This window comes from Astyanax mexicanus, chromosome 9, assembly GCF_023375975.1.
Source record: "Astyanax mexicanus isolate ESR-SI-001 chromosome 9, AstMex3_surface, whole genome shotgun sequence".
In the NCBI taxonomy this organism is placed as follows: domain Eukaryota; kingdom Metazoa; phylum Chordata; class Actinopteri; order Characiformes; family Acestrorhamphidae; genus Astyanax; species Astyanax mexicanus.
In genome coordinates this window covers 35,902,207-35,926,980 of record NC_064416.1, presented here as the reverse complement: position 1 = coordinate 35,926,980, position 24,774 = coordinate 35,902,207, and the positions used below count along the sequence as shown (strand labels likewise).

Genomic DNA, 24,774 nt, shown 5'->3' with positions numbered 1-24,774 from the left:
GACCCTGTTGGAACCCATGACTGAAATCCTTATGTGGAACAACATATGCAACCATGGAGAAAAAGTTCTGGTGCCCACTTGTGCCCACATCAGTCGATCTCATTGGCCGGGTTCATGCATCTCTGCTCCCATCTCTGCAATTGAGTCGTCTTCTTCACGGTCTGTGAAACTCTGTACTGTAGCAGCAGTAGATAAGCTGTGTCTGCTCAGTATCATATCATCCATCAGGCATTTAAGACGAAGCCTTTGTGCTGCACAGTGTGTAATGATCCTGCAGAGATCCTGCAGTTACCCGGTGCAGCGCTCATCGGAAACGCTTGCCCTCCTGAAGACCGTTCAACAAAGTGCGGAAATTAATTCAGAGCTTGACCGATGGGAAGCCATTAATATTGCAGAAGATTATTATTACACTGCTCAGAAAACCGAAGGCCGAGTTTGGCTACGGGGAGCAAGACTCTCGGCAGAACCTGATTGAGGATTTTCCATGTAGATCTTTACAGACACACAAAGTGCAAGTGTGGGAAAAATTTGCACTTTGTACCAAAACATGCTATAATTAGATGTATCTCTATTGAGCGAGTGCTAAGATTGAGTAGCAGCTTTCAGTGCTTTTTAAGGCTCTCAAAATACAGAGGCCTGTGTTCTTACTTGAAGAAGAAGCAACACAGCAGTTGAGGGAGGGCAGGGAGTGCCTTATGTATTTATATATATTTTGACTGATTCTCAACAAAAAAGAGTGTAAACAAGATATACAGAGCACTTTATATTTTGTAGGAGCCTCTGATCCCAGTGGCCAATTCATCACCTTCATTCACGCAAAGCCAGAATCAAACTCCAACCAAAAGTTTATTTAGATGTAAATTATAAATAAATATTTAAACTGACTAACTTTTGGTTTGAGTTTGATGTTCCTCAGAAAAAGGATTTGCCTATTTCTCTCTCTTTAGCACATAATATCATTAATGGTCCCATTCTGCTAAAATCCACTTCTTCTTGTTCTTTGTGAAATACTATAGGTCTCTCTGAGTTGTACATGATGCTGTATATGAAACTGTTTCTCAGCCTCCGTTGTCTGCCAGTAGCTAGTAAAAGAAAAGCCTCAGAAATACAGGTCACCGGTCAAAGTATGCAAGTTTCATGTTGGATTTTATGATATAGAGTGGTAAAGTAACTATTGTGTTACTTTTGTGTTAATAGCCCCCGTAACACACCACCAGAGGAGGGAGAAAGACTGTGGATAGACAGCCTACTCATTTAAATAACCCCACCCCTGAGGGCTGCCTCAAGGTCACAGGCTGCAGAGCCGAGCCGAGCCCATAACCAGCCCTTTTACAATAACCACACCTGTTTTGAATAGAGCTGAACAGCGTTTTAAAAAAACGAATTATGTGGGGATATAAAAATTTGACAATATAAGCAGAGGTTACACTAGCTGCTGCATTTAAATAATGGAGGTAGAATTACAGTATATTTGAAAAAATGTGATTGAAAGTTGTCTGTTTTGCCATTGAAACCTATGGGGATGGGTGGAGTTACACAGCTTTCTGCAGCCGAACAGCAGGGGGCGCCCGACCTGTGGTGGCTTCACTTTTGAGAGACGGTGCTCTGTCCAGCTATACACAGTCTATGGTTTCTGCCATCATTTTTAACATAAGACTTCCAAAAACTTTAATTGCTTTCATGCCAGTACCACAGATTTACACTTGCTGTCCACCAGTTCCTGATGTAGTTCTTCTCCTAAAGAGCATGCTTTGAGTATGCTTATGCTTTGTTTTTTTTGCCAATGCTCAAAGTGCTTTTATTTTGCCAGTGTGGACGAAACACTGAATTATGCATCTCATTTGCTTCTAAACTGCTGTGAAAGCTGTACGACTGCAGGCCCTCTGTCCACATTCTGCTGGCCGCTGATGACTGAACCAGGTTCTGACACACTGCCCCCCCCCCCCCCCCACCTGCGCCTCCATTCACTCGGGCTGGGTGCCAGCGGCGTCTGGGTTGTTTGAGTAGCGTTTCAGCAGCGCTCTCTGAGACTGCATTGCCCACGCAGGGTCACCTGGAGCCAGCAGAGAGAAACTGCACAGACCTGCCGGGCCAAGCTCGCCTTCCTCAGCGCTCTGCCCACTCCTCCTCTCAGTCTGAGGTTGCTGGGCGACCCTTTCTGTCTATTGTGCAGGAGGGGGCGTGTGTACGCGGAGGTGATCGAGAGAAAAGAAAATAAGACTACTGTCTTGGAAAGGCTTTATTTTGTTGCTTTGTTTAGAGGATTTGATTGCATTACACAACAAAACTGTCAAGACTTTCAGCTTCCCCAAATCTCATTCCAAAAGTATTGAATTATTGCATTTTTCCAGAGAACACAGTTCCACTGTTTCACCTTGGAATGCATGGAGTACCACCAATACCACAGTTTGAGAACCCCTGCTCTATTCTAACAAGTGGTAACACTTTATTTTAAGAAACACAAATTAGGCGCTTATTAATGTCTTATTATTTGCTTAATAAAGTCTTAATAAGACATTTGTAAATGATGTATATTTACTACTTATTATGCTTTATTCTGTGTAAGTGTTATTGGTGTTTAATTAGGGGTCTGTGATTGATTGAACCTCACTTTAGAATATGGTGCACATCTTGGTATATTAGTGTTTTACTAAGCCCATATTAACTAAATAAACTCCAGCACAGTCATAACCTTGACAAACTCACAAAGGTCAAACTGCTGCCAATTATAAAAACACTAATAACATGTAGATTTAGCTAATAGTTAATGCTTAATAATCTACTTAACAGGGTGCTAACATAGCTGTTTATTGTGCATTATGAAAACCAATACAGCCATTATTAATCATTTCCGCACCAATAACACTTGCACAAAATAAAACCTAATAAGTTGTGAATGAATAATTTACAAATGTCTAATTAAGGCTTTACTGAGCAAATAATAAGACATGAATAAACGCCTAATATGTGTTCTGTAAAATAAAGTGTTACCTAACAAGTTACTATTTTCCGATCCCATAATCATGTTAAAGGGTAACTAATGCCTCTGATTTTTGCTGACTACTTAGGGGGGTCACTGGGTGATGTATGGGTTTAGGGGCGGGGCAGGAGGGAGAGCTGATTGGACTGAGAAGTTTTCCTCTGATAGTGGTGAGACACAAATGGTTGGACGTCACCTGGTAGGGCAATATTTTTGCAATTGAGCCTGTAAGGGCATTTTTTAAAGTATTTTTTTATGTTAGGAAAGGTTATAACAATCTTAAGCAGGACTGGTATGTTTCACTACTTCAAAGGAACACATCTCAGTTATTATTATTATTATTATGAAAATAATATGGTTTAGAATGTAGTGTTTCTTTAAAGTTACTAATCCAAGTCACTTTATGTCAATTTCCTAAGAAAACAGATATATTTTTGCTTCAATCTTGTTTTTTTATGTAGAGTTTTTGGGGGGTGTTGTCAGCAGCTGTTCAATGTAACTAATAAAATACCTTGTAATCTACATGTAGTTTTAAAATCAAGAAATCAATAAAGTAACTTTTTAAAGAAGTGATAAGTAATGTAAGAAATCAGCTTTCTTTTTCAAGATAACTATGCCGTTTTTGATTATAACAGAGTGGAAGTGACTGGGAATGAAAGCAACATAAAGAGTGGGGTCAGTGAGTGCAAAGGTCACCGACTTTCTGGAGAGTTAATACAATACTACAGAGGTCCAAACTTTGTGTAGTCTTCAGATTAGCTCAAGAACAGTATAGCGTAGAGAGCTTTACAGAAGAGGTTTCTATGGCCAATCAGCAGCAGCCAAGCCTCAGCAAACACAATGCAGGTGAGCGGATAGCTTTACAGCAATGTAAGCAGCTTAAATATGCTGAACACTCTTTTAGAAGGGGTGTGCACAAACATTTGGACACATAGTGTGAGTGTGTCGTATCATTTTATTATAATAGCTGATAAAATTAACCTATAATAACTGGATACTGAGAGATATTGCCTATATTAAGATGCATTTACTTGTCAAGATCTTATATTTACTGAGTGGGAGCAGTGTGTGTGTATGTATATGTGTGTGTGGACGAGCCATTATCCTCTGGCTCTTCTGCAGAAGGTGGAGGGGGGGGGGGGATATGAGGTAATCACAGGTTGTTGAGTCTTGGCATGGCAGGGGGAGGGAAGTGGCACAGCTCAGGATGTGGCGGTGGAAATGAAACCCCAGGAGGGGAAACAGCACCCTATTCAGCGGAAGATTCTCCAAAAGGGGGTGCTATTAATACTCCGATAGCATCCGCAGACATGTGTTGCCCTCCCAAATACACTGTGTTAAAGATAAATCTGAATTTGAATATCAGTTAAGTTACCACTTCCTTTTTACATTGGCTACATTAATGGAGAACAGTGTAAAATGTAATTTTGTTGTAATAAAACATGATAAAAAGTACTTACCTTTGATAAATAGCACACCCCGATTTGCCCCGATAAATCGCTTTTTACACCGTTATCCAGCTCAAAGTAGCTCCACACCTCCTTGCTAGAATCCGGAGAGCCCTGACATTTAAAACAAGACATTAATAACTTAAAAAGTTAAAAAGTGCACAAGAAGCTTATTAAAACCACTGTTTACATCCTATAAGGCTAGCTTCAGCTCCGAGCGCCGCCATCATTGTACTGATAATAACATAGACATATATATACATAGACATAGACATAGTTTCTTTAAAGTTCCTTTAAAGAAAGCAACCTTATGGAGAGTGAGGTTCTCTTGCTCCTGAGTTGAGAAACATCATTTGGACTTTGAGGCACCTCTAAAGGACATGCTTTACACGTGCATTTCTGGACAAGCTGAGAGATAAAAAACCTGCTCACTTCACAATAGTTACATAGTGCAGTATGCAGCATTATATATAATGTTGCTTTAAATGATCGTTGGTGTAGTGTTGTAGGTAACAACACCATTTTTCCCATCATACATTAGGGTTTGACTCCCAGAAAGGAAACAAGCCAAAGACTCAATGCCCTTGTTTTAGGATCAAAAAATTGCATCCAAACATACTTTTAAGATGGTGTTCGATTTATACTATCACCAAACATTAAATATGGATTTTTACAGAAATTTAGATTTTTTTTTTTATTTTGTCATTTTGGAGTAACAAAGAGCAGCAAACTGATCACAACACAGACAAGCATTTCAATTTTTGACAGTTTTTGCCTAATATTGCATGCCTACATGTTGTGGATTTCTTTTGAAGCTTTAAATAAAAGGATTTTATGTTTTAAAAGAAACTTTACTAAGAAACCAAACTGTATTTGTAATAAATGTCAAATGTCAAAATATAATGACTAAATATCATAAAAAATAGTTTTTTTCCTAAACTTTAATTTTAAAATCAATATTGTAGTGCAGGACAGATATTTTCCAAGCCATTACGAAACAAAAACAGTTTTGTAAAATGAATGTGTTACACACTAGTAGCTCTTCAGCTCAGAGGGTTGTTGAACCCAGTTGCAGAACAGTTGATCTCAAAGCAGGTAAAACCAAGAAGAAAGGAAAAAATACATAAATACTGTAAACACACCGCTTATCACACAGGGTCGAACTCGTGTCATCAGGGTCACCTGATACAGTGTCTTGCAAATGTATTAGGCCACCTTGAACTTTTCAACCTTTTGCCACATTTCAGACTTGAAATATAAAGATATGAAATTTTAATTTTTTGTGAAGAATCAACAACAAGTAGAACACAATCGTGAAGTGGAATGAAATTTATTGGATATTTTAAACTTATTTTTTAAAATAAAAAAACTGAAAAGTGGGGCGTGCAATATTATTCATCCCACCTTGCGTTAATACTTTGTAGCGCCACCTTTTCCTGCGATTACTGCTGCAAGTCGCTTGGGTCGTTGTATGTCTCTATCAGTTTTGCACATGGTGAGACTGAAATTTTTGCCCATTCTTCCTTGCAAAACAGCTGGAGCTCAGTGAGAATGGATGGAGAGCGTCGGTTTGTGAACAGCAGTTTTCAGCTCTTTTCACAGATTCTCAATCAGATTCAGGTCTGGACTTTGATTCGGCCATTCTAACACCTGGATACATTTATTTGTGAACCGTTTCATTGTAGATTTTGCTTTATGTTTTGGATCATTGTCTTGTTGGAAGGTTAATCTCTGTCCAAAATATCCAATAAATTTCGCTCCACTTTACAATTGTTTCCCGCTTGTTGTTGATTCTGAGCAAAAAATGACAATTTCATATCTTTATGTTTGAAGCCTGAAAGGTTCAAGGGGGCCGAATACTTTTGCAAGGCACTGTATGTAGACGATTCGTCGTAGATGGTTTTAACTCCCACTCTGATACACACACACACACACACACACACACACACACACTGCCTTTTTGTGTGGCCTTGTGGCCCTGGGCCACACAACATCCCAACCATGCCAGATACTCATATATTCCCTCTGTAAAACGGTACTTAAATGTGTTAGAATGACACATTTAAAATGAGTCTACTTTCCTGGGCTGAGCTGGCAGTTAGTTCTTCAGTACTTTAGCTCTATTGGGTGAAAGCCAGTCAGAATAGGGCCAAATTGTTGCTCTCTATAGGGAACGGCTGTGAACGCTGCCGACTCAAGCGTTCCCTGTGTTCCTGTCCCAGCGGGCCATTGATTTTTTTCACACCTGCTATTAAAAAAATGTTGCAATATGCCTTTAATAGGCCTTTCAGGGACTGTGGTCTCGGTCCCGGGGGGCAGCAGGTGACCGTTTCTATTACACACATCCATTCTGTACGGATGAAAGTGGGCTGCTGGCCTTTCACACCCGGATTGATCTCTGTCTGTTTGCCCGGCTTGAGGTGATGCTTTTTTTTCCTGCTTCACAAAAGAAGTGATGAAATGGAACCAATGCTTCTGTACATGAACTTCTCTATCTCTATGTCTCTCTCTCTCCTTTTTTTTCTCTCTCCTTTTTTTTCTTTGGCTGGGTTTAGAACGGTTTGTCAATTTCACTGATTTCTCCCACATGCTCAATAAAATAAAATTAAAAATGTAACCGATCTTTAATGTCTGTACACATGGGGTTCAAACTTACTAGACTGTTTGGAGTGCTGAGGCAATGTAGTTAGATTGCTCTGGCTTTATTTATATCAGGAATTGAGCAACTCTGGTAATCACAGACCCTCTAAGATATCTAATTTTTCGACCACTTTATTACAGTAAACTTTTTCACATTTCGTCACCAAACTCCTTACAACCACAAACAGAGAACCATGGTCACTCTGGAGGAGCTGCAGAAATCCACATCTCAGGTGGGAGAATCTGTCCACAGGTCTGGAATACTGATCTGTCTGACCAAAATACATGCTTCCACTGTGTGATGGTGAAGCCCAGAGAAGTTCACAGCACTAATAGACATGGTTAACCGAAGGCTTCTGTTTTGCACAGTAAAGCGCAACTTATCACCCACCTCCTCCCCATCGTCCTCTGTCTTTCTTTTTCCTTTTCTTTTCTTCCTGTATCTCTTTGTGTGGGGGGGCTTCAGCAAAGCTGCCTCGAACAACTGCCCAAAACCTCTGAGTTTGCCAACCCCCCCCCCCCCCTTTCTTTCCATTTCAGTTCAAGGGCGTGGGAAATAATAGGAAAGTGGCATTTGTGAATTTAATTCTGTATTGTAAAGCTTTAAAACGTATGCCGAAGTAATGTATTGAGCTTGTATACAGGGAAGATCTGAATTCAGACTTCTTCAGCATCTCTTTTTAGATTTATGGTCGTTAACTGTAAAAAAAAACACTATTTGAGAGTTATCTTGCATTTAAAATCGTCTGAAAGTGCCAATAAAGAGTCTCTACAACCTTAAAGAATTAAAGAATGCCTTCAGAGTGATGCTCACTCGTCCGTTTAACTGTGACTCAGTACAGAGTGTCTTTTCTCCTTTTCTGCTTTAGTATCATTGAAGCAACACACTTGGAATTGTGGAACATACTGTATCTCCATACATTTCAAGATCTCAAGGGTAAAACACAATTTACAGCATGACAAAGGACGTAAAACTAAAAACCTTCACTACTAATTGCTCCATAGCAGACCCAACATTTCACAGCAAGTCAGCGATGTTTTTTTTTTTTATCAAATAATTTTATAAGGAAAGAATGTAGAGTGTGTATAGAGTGGTGCAGTGAGGTAGTGATTGGACTTGCAACTTGATAGTCTGGGTTCAAATCCCGTTAGGTATATTTGGTGTACTTTAGTGTTTTGTGGTTGGTGTGACAGTGGGCAGTGGATAACGCCCTTCCAGTGAACTACTGGGGTTCAATTCCCAGTCTGGGTGACTGGATGCTGTGGTACACCAATAAGAGTCCTTGGGCAAGACACCTAACTCTACACTATTGCTCCTCTGTAATAGGAATAACCTTCTAAATTGCTCCGGAAAACAGTGTCAACAAAAATTCTGTAAAGTATCCTATTTGATTTCATTATTAGAAAGCATCTCTGTGGCCGCTAGGAGCATGTAGAAGAAAATTAACTCATAGTTACTGGGGTATCCCAGGTGTTAACTACTTGACATGGTACTGCTAAATGATTTCTTAGAGGTTGCTAGGATGCTGCTAAGTGGTTGATATTTCTAGGCCTTGGGGAATTTTTTAGACAGTTCTTATGGTGTCCCAGGTGGTTGCAGTGCCAAAACTGTTGTACCTCATTCATTTTTTATGGGGAGAAAATTCTGCACAAACTTGTTGCTATGCGGAAATCATATGTCCGGTCAAGAAGCTGCATACAAACACACATTTTTTTAAATCTTATTTTATCTTAACCCTAATTCTATTAATAAAAAAAACACTTAGAGAAAGAACACAGGACATAAATTAAGTCTAGTCTTGGACTACAGATCGTTTTGAATGGAGATTCTTCATTGAAAAGAAAACATAGATTAAGACTAGTCTTAACCCTTTGATGCGCAACATGGTTCAAAAGTGACCCGTCTGAGTTTTAATTTTCTATATCTTTGCAATAAATTAATTTAGTCATTCATTATCCAAGGTATTACTCAATTGACTTCTTTTTTATTATAGTGCATCCTTTTTTATTTTTATAAGCCCTTTTTGTATCACTACCCCTCTAATGCGCAACATGGGTGAAAATTGACCCACAATTATTTTCTATGTAACTTCATGTATGACTGAGAGGTTCTATCATATATCTTACCAGTAAATTAAATCAGCCATTCAGAATTTAAGGTATTGCTCAAAAAACGTGTTTTAATTCATAATACATCATTATTAAACTTTTACCTTTCTTACTTTTTAAATAAAAGCCCATTTTGTATCACTACCCCTTTAATGCACACAAGGGTCACAAATTACCCACATTCATTTTCTATGTAACTTCATGTATGGCTGAGAGTTTCTATGATATATCTTTCCATTAAATTAGATCAGCCATTCAGAATGGAAGGTATTCCTCACTCAAATTGTTTTTAATTATAGTGCATCCTTATTTTATTTTTACCTTTCTTACTTTTTGAATAAAAGCTCTTTTTGTATCACTACCCCTCTAATGCACAACATGGGTCAAAAATGACCCGCATTCATTTTCTATGTAACTTCATGTATGGCTGAGAGTTTCTATAATATATCTTACCAATAAATTAAATCAGCCATTCAGAATTTAAGGTATTCCTCAATTAACTTGTTTTTAATCATAGCACATCATTATTTAACTTTTACCTTTCTTACTTTTTGAATAAAATCCCTTTTTGTATCACTACTCCTCAAATGGGCAACATGGGTCAAAAATGACCCGCATTCATTTCCTATGTAACTTCATGTATGACTGAGAGTTTCTATGATATATCTTTCCATTAAATTAGATCAGCCATTACCCTGTCTAAAATATGACCCTGTCTTTCATGATTAGGAGAGTATGAAAACTTTTAAGCACATTACTTTAGATAACTAATTATGTAATGACACTCATTCGATTATATAACACAAATCAAACATATCACACTATTATAATATATTTATTATAGCTCTGGTCTTCTCTTGATTCTCTTGATGGTGTTTGGCGGTGGGATGTAATCACTATCACTCCTCCGTCAGTGTGTGTGTGTCTCTGGGTGGAGGATGAGGCGTGTGTGGAGGAGCAGATGTCCAGTTTGTGCTCGGCTTGCCGCTGTTTCTGCACCTCTTAACGAGTTCTCGTGGGTAATCGCTTCACGAGCTGCTTTCTTACTCTAATTAGTGCTGGGCATCAATTAATTAATCGCAGCCCATCACAGCCCACCGTGCCCACAGCTCACTGCGGCTCACACAGTCACCCACACGCTGGAGCCGAGGAGGACGTGGGGAGGTGTGTGTGTGTGTGTGTGTGTGTGTGAGTGGAGTATGACGACACAGATGGGGTCTCCCTCGCTTCATCAGTATTCTGTTAGAATGGAACTAATCTCTCTCTCTCTCTCTATCTCTCAGTGTCTCTCGCTCTTATTTTTCATCCCTCGCCTTCACCTTCCTCCCTCACTCACACACACTCTCCCTCTCTCTCCTCCTGTGTGTTTTGCTGTTATGACTGTGTGTGTGGGGTGTGTGTGTGTGTGTATTCATGTGTGCTTGTTCTAATTACTTTTCTCTTGTCGAGTGTGTTGAGTGTGTGAAGCGCCACTGATCCTCAAAATGATACAGCCTCTGCCCCCTCACACACAAACACACACACACACACACACACACACACACACACATTTTTAAAATCCCATGCTCACATAGCTGTTCAAAACACTCACATAATGTAATACAAATGAACTGCTTTAAATTCACACACACACACACACACACAGTTTGCCTAGTCTTTTTAGAAAAGTATTGCCAGAAGATTAGGACTCTTTCTCTCTCTCTCGTTCTCTCTGTCTCTCTCTCTTTTTCTCTCTGTCTCTCTCTCTCTTTCTCTCTGTCTCTCTTTCTTTCTTTCTTTCTTTCTTTCTTTCTCTCTCTCTCTCTTTCTCTCTCTTTCTCTGTGTCTCTGTCTCTCTCTGTCTCTCTCTCTCGCTCGCTCGCTCTTCTCTCTCGATCGTTAACAGTCATGGGGTAGATGGGTATATAGCAGAGATGGAGTGGTGACCCTGAGGACAGTTACTCCAACAAAAGCCAGACAAACTTAACAAAACCATGAATAAACCCAATCCCAATACTTTTGTCCATGTAGTGATAAAAAGTGTAAATGCCTTCTGCCTGCGTCACATGCACACATGCTCCACTGAATGAAAACAAGGAGCGGGGGTGTACACACGCAATCAGTCAGAGGCGCACCTGTGTTTTCTGCCACCAAGATAGCAATACGCCAGAAACTTGTGCAAAGTGTAAAAATAGGCTGTTGGTGAGGTGCAAGATAGCAATGAGCATTACCATGCACCTTGTGAAGTGTGTAAGATACGGCCCTTAAGAAAAAGCTTGCAATCAGCTGTGTGTGTTTATGTGTTTGTTTTGTTTCATTTGGTATTGTCTGACCTGGTTTGGTAGAGTTTAACTGAAGGATTTAATGGAGAATCCAACTGGAAAAAATGAAAGCTAGTGTGAAAGTTTGATCTGGTCTGGTCTGGCTTCGTTTCATCTGGTCTTTTCTGTTCTGGTCTGGTCTGGTCTGATTTTGTTTCTTTTCGATTGGTCTGGTCTCATCTCGTCTCATCTTGTCTATTCTAGTTTGGCCTTGTATGGTCTGATTTTGGTTTGTTTAATAAAGTATGGTATGGCCTGGTTTGGTAGAGTTTAACTGAGGGTTTTAATGTAGAAAAAAAACTCTAGTGTAGCTCCATATTCCACACACTTAAGAGCTTAAAAAGAGAAAACGTTCCATTGGCTGTGTGTGTGTGTGTGTGTGTGTGTGTGGGTGTGTGTGTGTGTGACTATACTATGTGTAAGAGAGAGACAGAAAAGGAGAAAGAGAAAGAGAGCATAAACTTCAGCATAAATAAAATATAATCTACCTTCTAAATTCAGTAGCAGTAAGCATTGTTGTTTTATATTGCTATATATAAAACTGCTAATGTGTCACCAGGCTCTATCAATTTTGTCATGCGATTAATTTGCGTTAAAACTGATTAACACATTAAAGATTCTAGATGAACTGCATGTGTTAATGCATTATTGTTGGCAGCCCTATAATAAATGAAGTGAAGGCCTTCAGTAAGGACCCCTCGCTCCACAAATGGGGATGTTTTTGCTCTGTGATTAACACCATAACCTAGATTCAGGAGGGCTCAGGTGCACTACCCTCACAAACCCTCTACAACATGTCCTGCCAACACACACACACATACACTTACACACACACATCTGCTGCACCTGGAGCTTAAACACACATTCTATAATCATCACTGTGCTTCAGCAGCCAAAAGGCTATGAAAAGATTATTCCAGACTCTGTTAAAGCGCCGTAGCTGTAATATCCTGCTGACAGCTCATGATGAATAAAGCGAATGATAAATATGGCGGATCTTTTCTGCTAAATGAGGATTTGCTTTAATGGCTTTTACTGCAGCGTCTTTATTTCTTTAATATGACTGCCACTTCAGTCAGACTAGACTTAGACTTGAAGGGTATCAGCGAGTCCAGTGCAGCGTTTGAGAGTAATTGCCATTTGAAAGTGAAGTTCTGATGTACTCAGCACTTTAACACATTACTGCTTTCGCCTTGGTCTGAAAATTGATGGCCTCCAGCGAGCCTGAGGCTGAGCACTGAGTGGGACCTTGTGTACGAGTGGTTGGTTATACTGAGCAGATAGAGCGCTACCTGTTGCTGTTAAAGCTGGGTAAGATGTATGGAGTGTGTGTAAGAAGATCCATATATCTGTTCCTTAAATTCCTAAAAAGAATACAAACTGAGAGACTATATTTATGATAAAGTTAATAGAGGAGTTTTTTCCAGTGTCTAGCCTTGCAGCTACAGAAACATATTGATCATTTACCACCTAGATCAGTGTATCTCATACTGTTTAAGATTGCACAAAAAAAAAAAAAAACGCTTTAATTTAGTTTAATTAATAACTTAATTTAGTCATGGACACCAATGTGTTCACCTATGCCAATTTAATAGTTCAGAGTAACATTACTATATATATACTAATTGTTACTATATTTACCAATGATGTTTGCATAAATCATCAAGTCTGTTTTGGTATAGTCTATTCCGGTCTGGTCTGGTTAAGTCTGATCTGGCCTGGTCTGGTCTATTCTATTCTAGTCTGTTCTGGTCTAATCTACTCTGGTTTAGTTTGGTCTATTCAAGTCTGGTCTGGTCTAGTCTGGTTTGGCCTGGCCTGGTCTGATCTAGTCTTTTCTAGTTTAATCTGGTCTGGTCTGACCTGCCCTGCCTTGGCCCGGTCTGGCCTGGTGTGGTCTATTCTATTCAAGTCTGGTCTAGTATGGTTTGGTCTGGTCTGGTCTGGTCTAGTCTGGTCTAGTCTAGCCTAGCTTAGGTTGGCCTGGTCTGGTCTATTTTGGTCTGGTCCAGTCTGGTCTGGCCTGGCCAGGTTTAGTTTAGTTTATTTTTTCCTTGTAAGGTCTTTAGTTTATTTTAGTTTCATTTGGTCTGGTTTTGTTTCATTTCATTTTATTTAGTGTGGTCTAGTCTGATCTGGTCTGGTATAATTTACTCTGGTCTGGTTTGGTCTCATTTGGTCTGGTCCATAGGAAAAATCCAAGCTGACCAAAATGTGTCACAACACTCTCTCTAGTGGGATGGTACAGCTGGGCAATCAGTTCGAATCAGTGGCTATGGTGGGGCTGTAAGTATGCCCCACTAGTTAAAGGAAGTACTGTGGTAATGTGGTCCTTGTGTTTCAGATCAGTCTTGGTTGATCTGATTATTGATTTGAAGCTCAGTGATTATCATTATTATAGACAACCTAGAGGGCCCTTACAATATTCTATATACACTTTTTTTAGTTGGGTAGTCATTAATCACTAAAGTGAATCCACACTTTTAAACTGTAAAGTAAAGCATGTCCAGAATCATGTGTCCATGTCCAAAGTCTGTCTGTGCTGCCACAAGTCATGTGGGTGGCATGGGCCAATGTGGACTGACAGATGGGGTGGATGCTGAAGTTCGGCCGGACTGCCAGAAGGTATCGATCTCCTCCATGCAGCGTCACTAAAACACCACCAACAGAGCAGAGACGTCGCACCCCTGCAGGCCCAGCAGGCCCCACTCTCACCCTCATTAAATGCTTACAGAAAGGGGACGTCCTGCGGCGCTCCGGCAGGCTGGGAGCCGGAGGAGGTATCCTGAGTCAGATCTTTAGTGGAGAGTGTGAGATTATGAGAAACAGGAGGGCAGGATGGAGCTGCTGTGGTGAGAAGGCTGTTCTTATTAATAGAAAGTTTGTATGAAAACTGCTAAGAAGGCAAGTTTTATATTCTCTATATACACTAAAAGTGTTTCACCACAATGTGTGCTCTAGGAATGTCTTTGCAATTACTCTGTAGGACTTGGAACTAGAATCGTGTCCCATGAGTTCAGCCAGATCCCATGGAAGCTAAGGAACCTATAGCTCTGGAAAGAAGATTAATAAAAGATCACTTAAAAATGATGAATTCTTTGATTTTTTCCCAAATTGAAATCCTCTGGAATATAATCAAGAGGACAATGGATGATCACAAGCCATCAAACCAAACTGAACTGCCTGAATGTTTGCACCAGGAGTAAAGGCATAAAGTTATCCAAAAGCAGTGTGTAAGACTGGTGTAAGTGTAAGTGTAAGACTGTGTGTAAATACTGCATCACAGAATGCAGTAACTCCATCTGTTCCAGCATTGCTTTACTACAGACAAAGGCTTTGTAAACCTTTTCTTCTATGTACGTTTAAAATATAATAATATGGCAATATATAATTTGGCAGTTAACTGCAAATTATGAATACTGGATTTCATACCATTTCTGGTTATTAACTGTAAAAATAAAGGGAAAAAATGGCGGTGTTCCATTCCAGCTGTTTTTCTTTAATTGGGGCATTTTTTTCACACACACACACACACACACACACACACACACTTTTGTTTCGGTCACGTTTCCTTCTGCTTAGAAAAATTATAAAAAAAAAATAAAGTGCTTTTCCACAAAACATAAAAGCACCTTCGCACCCTCCATCCACCTCTCTCTCTCTCTCTCTCTCTCTCCCTGGAGAGGTAACCTGAGGTAAACCGGTGTGCTGTGATGAGGTTTTCATGCTGCTGTGTCTCTGTGAGGCGAGGGTTTGACGCAGGAGGTTAGTTACACTGCAGGGATTCTGCCTCTCTCTGGGGATTTTACCCATCCACACATTCTCACCATCACTGAGACTTTAACTGTCCAAATAAATCCGGGGTTTAACCCCATTTTTACACTCAACTCCAATATTGGAATTCTGGGCCAGTGTCTATAGTTAGTCATGTCTGTGTAGATATATACAGCTCTGTAAAAAAAAATAAGAGATCACGTCAGTTTCTGAATCAGTTTCTCTGATTTTTCTATTTACAGGTTTATGTTTGAGTAAAATGAATATTGTTGTTTTATTCTATAAACTACAGACAACATTTCTCCCAAATTCCAAATAAAATTATTGTCATTTATTTGCAAAAAATGAGAAATGGCTAAAATAACAAAAAAAGAGGCAGAGCTTCCAGACCTCAAATAATGCAAAAAAAAAAACAAGTTCATATTCATAAAGTTTTAAGAGTTCAGAAATCAATATTTGGTGGAATAACCCTGGTTTTTAATCACAGTTTTCATGCATCTTGGCATCATGTTCTCCTCCACCACACTGCTTTTGGATAACTTTATGCCACTCCTGGTGCAATAGGGATTGTCAAGATAAAAAGATCCAGCATTTTAATAAGAAATATATATATATATATTATAAAATAAGATATAAAACTAATAAGATACAAATAAAAAAGTAAGAGGAGGAATCCTAAAATCATAGGTAAGAAACTCAAAAGTAATAAAAATGTGAAATCAAAAGGCAACAACAGATGTATAAATAAAACCAACTTAACATATTAAATAATAAAATATACAAAATCAATGAAAAAAATAATGAAAAGAATGAAAAAGCAAAGGTAAAAAAGATACCAATATTATACCAAAATCATTAAATAAGATACCTAAAAAAAATAAATAAAAATAAAAATAACCAAAAACATTTATCATAAAAAAAAAAAAAATCAGCTAAAACAGAGAAAGGCTATATAAAGGTTGTTAGAGATTAGGAGTTTTAAATGATTTAGTGACACCAGTCAGAAAATGTCTTTTAAATATCCATTTTTATTATTACAATTTAGAAATATGTAGGGCAATTTGCACCAGCATGAGCCTTGGTCACATGACTATGACCAAATTGGATCCCTGCTGTCTCATTAGAATTATACTGTATACTGCACTGTATAGGTTGGCCATGAACCATTTAGTTTACTATGTAGTGCTCGAAACACAAGAGAATTTAGACACTTTCAACTTTTAATTTAATGATTCAGACAGTGTCCTTAAATATCCATTACAGTGTAAGATCTCCCTTAGAGAGTAATCCCAGAGACTAGTTTAGAAAATGCTGCAAACGCAATAAAATAGGCGCGTTGTGTTTATCTTCACAGATAGTTCTATTTATTTATTCATTATGTATGATAAATGAGGCTGTTCCTCTACCCTGGGAATTAGTTAGGACTATGTTTGGAACAAGTCAGTTTTTTTTTTATTCATCTATAGTTGGTTCTACCTGAGTGGAATTTATTCAGTATCCTCTGTCTCATCCTCATTCTCCATGTGAATCCTCTCTCCTTCGTTTTGGGCGTCCTTGTCTGTCCTGTTGTGTTTGTTCCCGTCTTCTTCCTTATCTGTGCTTTGATTTAATCTGTTTTATTTTTCCTCTCAATCCCTCCACCTCTTTCGCTCTCTCTCTCTCTCTCTCTCTCTCTCTCTCTCTCTCTCTCTCTCTCGCTCTGTCTCTGTATGGAGATTGTTTTCTCCCCAAATTATGTCAAATGGAATACAGAACTGCATACTAAGGCACTCACACCCACCCTAACCAGACACACACACACACACACACACACACACACTGCTGACTGTTTACAGCAGAAATGTCAGAGCGAGAGCTGAGATAAATTTGCTTTCCTGTCAAATCTCACGCTCCCTCCTCATTTCCACCAAACTCGCTTCTTTCATCCAGCTCGTTCTCTGAATGTCAGTACAAGGTTTGCAGAATTTTACAGGTTTTTATAGTAGAAGCCAGTGTCGCTACTGATCGCACTCTTAGAGCGTTTTCACATCTAAAAGTCTGAACCAGAGTCTAAAGCAAGGTTCATATGTGTATTATATTGTATATGGTACATTTAGTCTGGCTATTTTGGGTTTCATACTGCAGATAAGTGACTCAGCACAGTAAAGGACTTCACTACACTCTGTCATCATCACCTAAGTGAGCTTAGAAGTCTTTCTATACTTTACACCGATTGGCTTATATAGGACAGATGTATAGGGGTTAGACAATGAAACTGAAACACCTGGATTTAGACCACAATATTAATTTATTGTCCAGACGGACAGTTCTGGTGGAAACAGGAGAGTTGAGGTGCACATTGAATTCTGCCGTGATTTGATCAACCGTGGTTTTATGTTTTTTGGATACAATCCGGGTTAGCACCTGGACATCCCTTTCAGTCAGCTTCCTCTTACAGTGTCCACAGTTAATCCTTTTGCATTTAGTTGGTCCTTCTTGGTGGTGTGCTGACATTACCCTGGACACCGTGGCTCTTGATGCATCACAAAGACTTGCTGTCTTGGTCACAGATGTTCCAGCAAGACGTGCACCAACAATTTGTCCTCTTTTGAACTCTGGTATGTCACCCATAATGTTGTGTGCATTGCAATATTTTGTGCTCTTACCCTGCTAATTGAACCTTCACACTCTGCTCTTACTGGTGCAATGTGCAATAATGAAGATTGACCACCAGGCTGCTCCAATTTAGCCATGAAACCTCCCACACTAAAATGACAGGTGTTTCAGTTACATTGTCCAACCCCTATATGATGTCAGTTCGTTGTTTTTTTTTACCTAATTACCATTACTTTATTTATATGATATTACTTAAATATAATTTTAGTTAAACTAAAAATTCAAATATTTACATAATCTCACTGTCTCAACACATGGATGGCATATGATATTTTGTTTTTTTGGTTTACTAATTAGGTAATATTGTATGCAGCAATTAAGTAAAGGTTACTAAAAGAAAGGTTTAGAGAGAGCAAGGCCAATTGTGCTCTCTCAGAGCAAGCTGCATGACCAGGATTCGAACCAGCTATCTCCCAAGCACTTAGCTCTAATACATGCAAGTTTTTTGTAGAAACATCTACAAAAGTTAAAGAATCATGTGCACTGCTAGGTAGTCCAACACTGGGCTTAATCCCTGTGTGGGAACCTGTTCTATAAACTTTATATAAAACTTGTTTTATATAAAGCTGTGCTTGCTCATTCTCTGTTTGTGTGTTCTCTCTTCACTCTGACCTCGATATAGAAGAACTGATTTGTGCTGCTAGTAGCAATGGGGTTTATATAGTTACTGCAGACCTCTCTCTCCGGTACTGTAACTCTGTTTCTCTCGGTCAGCAGTTTGTTGTAGTCAGCTCTTCCTGCGGGCTGCTCTCCTCGCTACAGAAGCTGCTCCACTTTTAACACTAATACATCACAGCTAAATAAACCCCACTGACAGCTTACCAGTGCACTGTTTCTGCTAATAACTCACGATTGCTGGAGAATGTGTTGCGGCGCTGTGTTTAAAACAGTAAAGGGCAGTAATGTGAACTGTGTTCACTGTGTTTGCTGGATTATAGTAACTTACAGTAACAGCTTTGAGTAAATGGATCGTGTCTCTTTGTGTTGCGTACAATTATTTAAGGAATGAAGCAGAGAAACAAGTGTGCACTGTAAACCCATACGTCGTTTGAACTCAAATGATTTAAGTCTGTTTCACCTAAAATTGGATATTTCTAAACAATACTCAACTATTTTGAGTTAGCTGAATATTTGTGGGCACATATACTGTACTATTCAAACTGAGATCTTTGAGTTGAACCAACTTATATCAACTGAGCTTAGTCGGTTGCCATTAACAGCTTCTTTTCCATTTGCTTCTGTCACAATCTATTTGCATACTGGGTGTGTCCAACAGTTTCTGACTAACACTCACCATCAGTGTGTAGTGATTCCCCCTGGGCTACCATAGAAATAAATCAACTTCCCTTTTAGTTGTAATAACTTGATGTTTTAAATTATGCTAACTCAAGTTTTCATCCCATTGCTTAACTTTTGTAAGGCAACCGTTTTTCCTCAAATTTTTCAAGTAAATTCAACACAAACATTTGAGCAAATTGGCTGTCTTAAAAAAGTTAAGTAAACTCAAATTATCCGGTCTTACAGTATAAAAAAATTAAAAAAAGTTAAATCAGCTTCCCCTTTAGTTGTAATAATTTGATGTTTTAATTTATGCTGACTTAAGTTTTCATTACCCATTACTTAACTTTTTTAAAGGCAACCGGTTTCCTCAAATTGTTTAAGTAAATTCAACTTTTCCGGGCTTACAGTGTGTGTGTGTGTGTGAGCTTGTGTGGTTCAATCAGTCAGTTAAGGCAAATCTAAGCCACTGTAAAATCATGTTTAATCAACACTGATCTCAGTACAGTTTGGACATAAATCTCTAATATAAATTGTTTATAGAAGTACACTATATAGAGAAAAGTGTTGTCAAACCTTTTCATTTATTGTTAAATGCTTAAATTATTAAAAGGGTATTAAAAGTTATTTTTTAAAGAGTTTATCCAGTTTTAGTTACTGTCCAGCGAACTCTTCAATATTAGACAATTACTGTCACTATTTTTGCTTTAGTGACAAAAGCGCTGACCGGGTAGTTTTGAGGCATTTTAGGACCCCAAGCAAAATGGTCAACCAACGTTCTTTTCCTCCCTTTCCGTTCTCTTCTACTAGCGCATTTAAATTGAAATTTGAATATCACTGAAAAGCTACTTTATTCCAGTAATTCATAATTAATGTGAAACTCACATACAGTATTATATAGATGCATTACACACAGAAGGATCTATTTTTAACATTTATTTCTTGTATTATAGATGATTATAATCGCTTACAGCTAATGAAAACCCAAAATCAGTGTCTCAGAAAATTAGAATATTTTATAAGATTGGTAATTGGTAATTTTGGCAGTGTGGGCAGTGTGCCAAGTCCTGCTGGAAAATGAAATCCAACCCATGAAATCACCATAAGTTGTCAAGTTGTCAGCAGAGGGAAGCATGAAGTGCTGTAAGATCTTGATATAACACAGTGGACCAACACCAGCAGATGATATGACTCTCCAAACCATCACTGATCATAAAGTACATTTTACATTTTATTTGTAAATCAAGGGAGCAGAGTCTGGAGGAAGAGTGGAGACACACAGTCCAAACTGCTTGAGGTCTAGTGTGAAGTTTCCACAATCAGCGATGGTTAAGAGAGCTTTGGTCTTTCTGAGACACTGATTTTTTTAGGTTTTCGTTGGCTGAAAGCCATAATCACCAACAGTAAAATAAATAAACGCTTAAAATAGATCACTATGTGTGTAATACACCTATATAATATATGAGTTTCACATTTTGAACTGAATAACTGAAATAAAGTAACTTTTAGTAAGTTTTCAATGCTATTCTTGCTTCCTGATGGATGACATATGGGTTCCATATAGTGTAATTCCTGTCTAAATAGACTACCTTGTAAACATGACAGATTAAGGTACAGTTCCCAATGCTTGGTATATTATTAAAGTCTAGTTTTATGAAAAATGTGTATTCTAATTTATTCTAAAACATATTGACTTTTTCTTTCTTCTCTCTTTCTTTAGGAATCTTGGGAAGTCTGGATTGAGAGTATCTTGTCTAGGCCTTGGTGAGTAAAATATATTCAACAGTATATTAGTTTTTTTATCTATGTTCACAAAAAAAGACATTTTAGATCGTTAGAAAACAGAGCTTTTAAAAAATTCTCTCTGAGGTGGATAATGCTGTATATGAAAGCTCTGTTTTCAGGGTTTTTGTGTGGATGGGGAAACCTGATTTTTACGAAAATGCTGATGTCAGAATGCATAGATGTTTCTGGCTGCACCAAATACCTCCAATATTTTGCATCTGGCATCCCACTTAATCCACCATTAAACGTGGCTCAGTGGTTTGCACGTTCGCCTCCCAACTCTGGGGTTCGGGGTCCTGGGTTCAAGTCCCTATCTGGGTGGAGTTTCAATGTTCTACCTGTATCTGCATGGGTTTCCACTGGGGACTCCCCATTGGCACTCTGTGTTGGGTCAACTCCTCAGTCCTCCAGGTTGACGGTCATTCCAGTTATGAATATGTTGTGCCTGATTGGCTGCCTCTTCTCATTGGTGTGTGTTGAGTGCCGATATCTAATATTACACATTTACACTCTAAAAAGTTTTATTATATTATATTATAATATTGCACGCCTAGGATAAGGTAGCTTTGGGCAACAGACAACACAAAGATGGTAAGTAAGGAAGAGGCCACACCCAATATGCAGATATATGTTGCTAGGAGCCTATAGGAAAGCTGCATGAACCAACACTCTAGAAAGAGCATTGACACAGGTAGTGACTAAAAGTTGGTTCAAATCACATTTTTTCATTGGTTCAACCAACATTTTTAAGTTTTCAGGTTGAAGTTCTCTGAACTCATTTTATTGAGTTATACTGGCCGATAAGTGCACTCCACTTAATAATAATTAGTTTCCACTGACTAAAACACAGAATCACTTTTTAGAGTGTATACTAATAGAGCATAGTCATATTAAAAATGTATATATATATATAACAAATTAATAAATGTGAATAGTGTTCTTTTATTATATATAAAGCTCTGTTTAGATTTGGAATCTGTACTCATTTTTTGATAGTACACAATAGAGGTCTGCACTCCCACGGGAGTCCTGTGGGACTCATAGGACCTGTCAGAATATTTTCTGGTGCGGGACAGAATGTATGACCACCTTTACATGTAGAAAAATCCTGCAAATTAATAAATAGTATAGAAGTATAGATATCAATCATGCAATGATTTCCTTGCATAAAGAACAAAAGAAAAAAAACTATCAGTAATAAGTAATAAAAATAATAATAATAATAATAATGCATTGAATTGCATTATAATTATTACTTGCTTAAATTTTGATCAGTGCATTTAACACTGACAATAACTCAAAGAAATGTAATTCTAAAACAAACCTTATGAGTATAACAGACTCACGATTGGCTCTTAAGTAAAGCTGCAAAGAAAAAAGACGCAGTTTCAAGTTAAGAGCGAATGCAAGCAACAAAAAAACCTTCAAGATATTACTGATAAATATCAAAGCGGAGGATGGACCGATATGCTCACAGCAATGGGACAATTTCAGCATCTCCAGTTCACTTGACGGCATGTGTTTCAGACTGTGGTGAGAAATGGGACAGCTTTATCCAGCGCTGTACTGCTGTTTTAATAAATACATAAGTACAAATACAAATTTTATTTTATTAATAAAATTTAATTAGTTTACATTTTTATTAGGACTGCGGGCGTGAGCAACAGTAATGAATATGTCGCAGGAGGGCGTGGGATTTAAAAAAAGCGAGAGAGCAGGCACTAACGGAACTAAAACAAGCAGGAGCAGCAGGAGCAGGTTTAAAAAAGCAGACCGGAGCAGACCTGTAGTACACAACTTAGTATGGATGCACCGATGTAGGAATTCTGGGCCGATATCTGATATTACATTATATATATATATATATATATATATATATATATATATATATATATATATATATATATATATATATATATATATATATATTTAAATCAATGAATTTTAAAGTAGTGCAACCAGTGTTGGCCTATTGTTGTAGTGCAGTCAGTGTCGCTTGATCTTTTTCAAACATACAATAAAGACGTCAGCAAGTATTGGTTTAACCCATGTTCATTGGTCAGAACCAGCAATGGTGTTCCCGGGTCATATTGACCTGTCGCATGTTTAATTATGCAAAAGATATCTGAAAAAAATCCTAACAAGCAGTGTGAATATAATCATTGCTAACTCCATTGCTAATTATTATCAATATAATCAATATTTAGTGCAGTAGTGTTCCTTACCTATAACAGGTAATGGTTTAATTAGGATAATTCACTTTTTTTATAAAAAAAAAATACATGTTCAACCTTTTTTTAATGTTCCACTAATTTATTACTTTTAAAAACCAACATATAAAACAGTAGTTTTACATAACATTAAAACATAACATTGCAATGTTGTTTTAGTTTTAGTTTTTGCAGGGGGTGGTTGCAAATATGTGAGATGAGTCATTTTCATATTATATGTTGATTACTCTAATTAAGGCAAGCAGAAGAAGTTTCATACTAAAAAAAATACTTTAAACTATTTTTCCTAGATCTTCAAACTTTAAAACGGCTCAATTTGAGCCAGAACATAACAGGAGGGTTAAAATATTGACCATATCGATGCAGATGATTCTATAAAAAAAAATAATTATCTGCCAATACCGATATAATTCTGATATCACCATGCATCCCTACTACATGTGGCTTGTTGGTGCAAATGCTGCAGTGTTTTTATATGTGTGTGAACATTTAAAAAAAAAGAAAAAGGAAGGGAAATTGTCAAGGTAGGAGTAGACAGGGCTTCAGCTCATGTTCCAACTCAACATAAAACAATCCATACAAACAATTGTATAGGATTGTGTGTAAAGTAGTCAAGTCTCTCTCTCTCTCTGTTTCTCTTTCTCTCTCTCTCTCTCTCTCTCTCTCTCTCTGTTTCTCCCTCTCTCTCTTTCTCTCTCTGTTTCTCTCTCTCTCTCTCTTTCTCTCTCTCTGTTTCTCTCTTGTTGACTGTGTGTTTACGCTGCGCAGGGTTTTGTGAGACTTGTTTTATTCAGTCTCTGTGTAATAACCTGTCTTAAAGTTCCATCACTCAAAGCCTCGATCCTGCAGGCACACACACACACACACACACATACACACACACATACACACAAAGCTTTGGTGTGTGTTTGCAACCGATTGGTTGTTTTGTTTGTTTTGTTTTTTTTTTTGTCTCTTTATCTTTTTGTAATTTTTCAGAGGTTTGTAAAGCAGGGAACACACACACACACACACACACACACACACACACACACACACCTGCTCTTTCAGATATTATTAATGGCAGACGGAGCGCAGGAGTATTCTACAGCTGCCTGCAAAGACTGCTCCACTATTGCAGCATAACTGTTGGGAGTGTTTGGCTGTGTTTTGTGTGTCTGTGTGTGTGTGTGTGTGTGTGTGTGTGCTTCATATCTGTAGTAAATCTGGATTAAACTTGCTGTAAACTTTTTTAAACCTGTGCCCACAGTAGGATTTGTTTAATCATTTGGTTCATGCTAACATTGTTTGCTTTTTTAAACGAATATATTAATATCTATACAGTTCAAACATTTACTAAATCTGCAGAGTTTGCCCTGCATCTCATTGCAAAGTAATCTGCGACTTGCATCAGGAATTGTAGCACTAGTAAAGACAAGTTGTTTCTTCAAAGTTTACATATCTTTATGTATTATCATAAAGATAGTACGAATAGAAACAGCACAGCAAGGGCAGCATTATACTAGAATTGGTATTTTTTTGCTTCTAGGCTCCTCCAACAGTCAGGAATCCAAGATTTGCTTTGAGACACTTTA

At 38.1% G+C, this 24,774-nt stretch overlaps 1 protein-coding gene and 1 long non-coding RNA gene across 4 annotated transcripts in view; both read left to right on the top strand.

Annotated features, from left to right (window-relative positions):
• The window catches only part of LOC125804584 (uncharacterized), a 432,046-nt gene that overhangs the window by 322,639 nt on the left and 84,633 nt on the right, over positions 1-24,774 (top strand). The gene's annotated exons all lie outside the window — the stretch shown is intronic.
• Positions 1-24,774, top strand: part of kcnab1a (potassium voltage-gated channel subfamily A regulatory beta subunit 1a) — a 253,238-nt gene that overhangs the window by 143,831 nt on the left and 84,633 nt on the right. For all 3 annotated transcript variants that reach the window (XM_049483592.1, XM_049483591.1, XM_007232085.4), the window contains one exon: positions 20,905-20,948. In XM_049483592.1, coding sequence (XP_049339549.1) covers positions 20,905-20,948 — 44 coding nt within the window. The remainder of the gene's footprint in view (positions 1-20,904; positions 20,949-24,774) is intronic.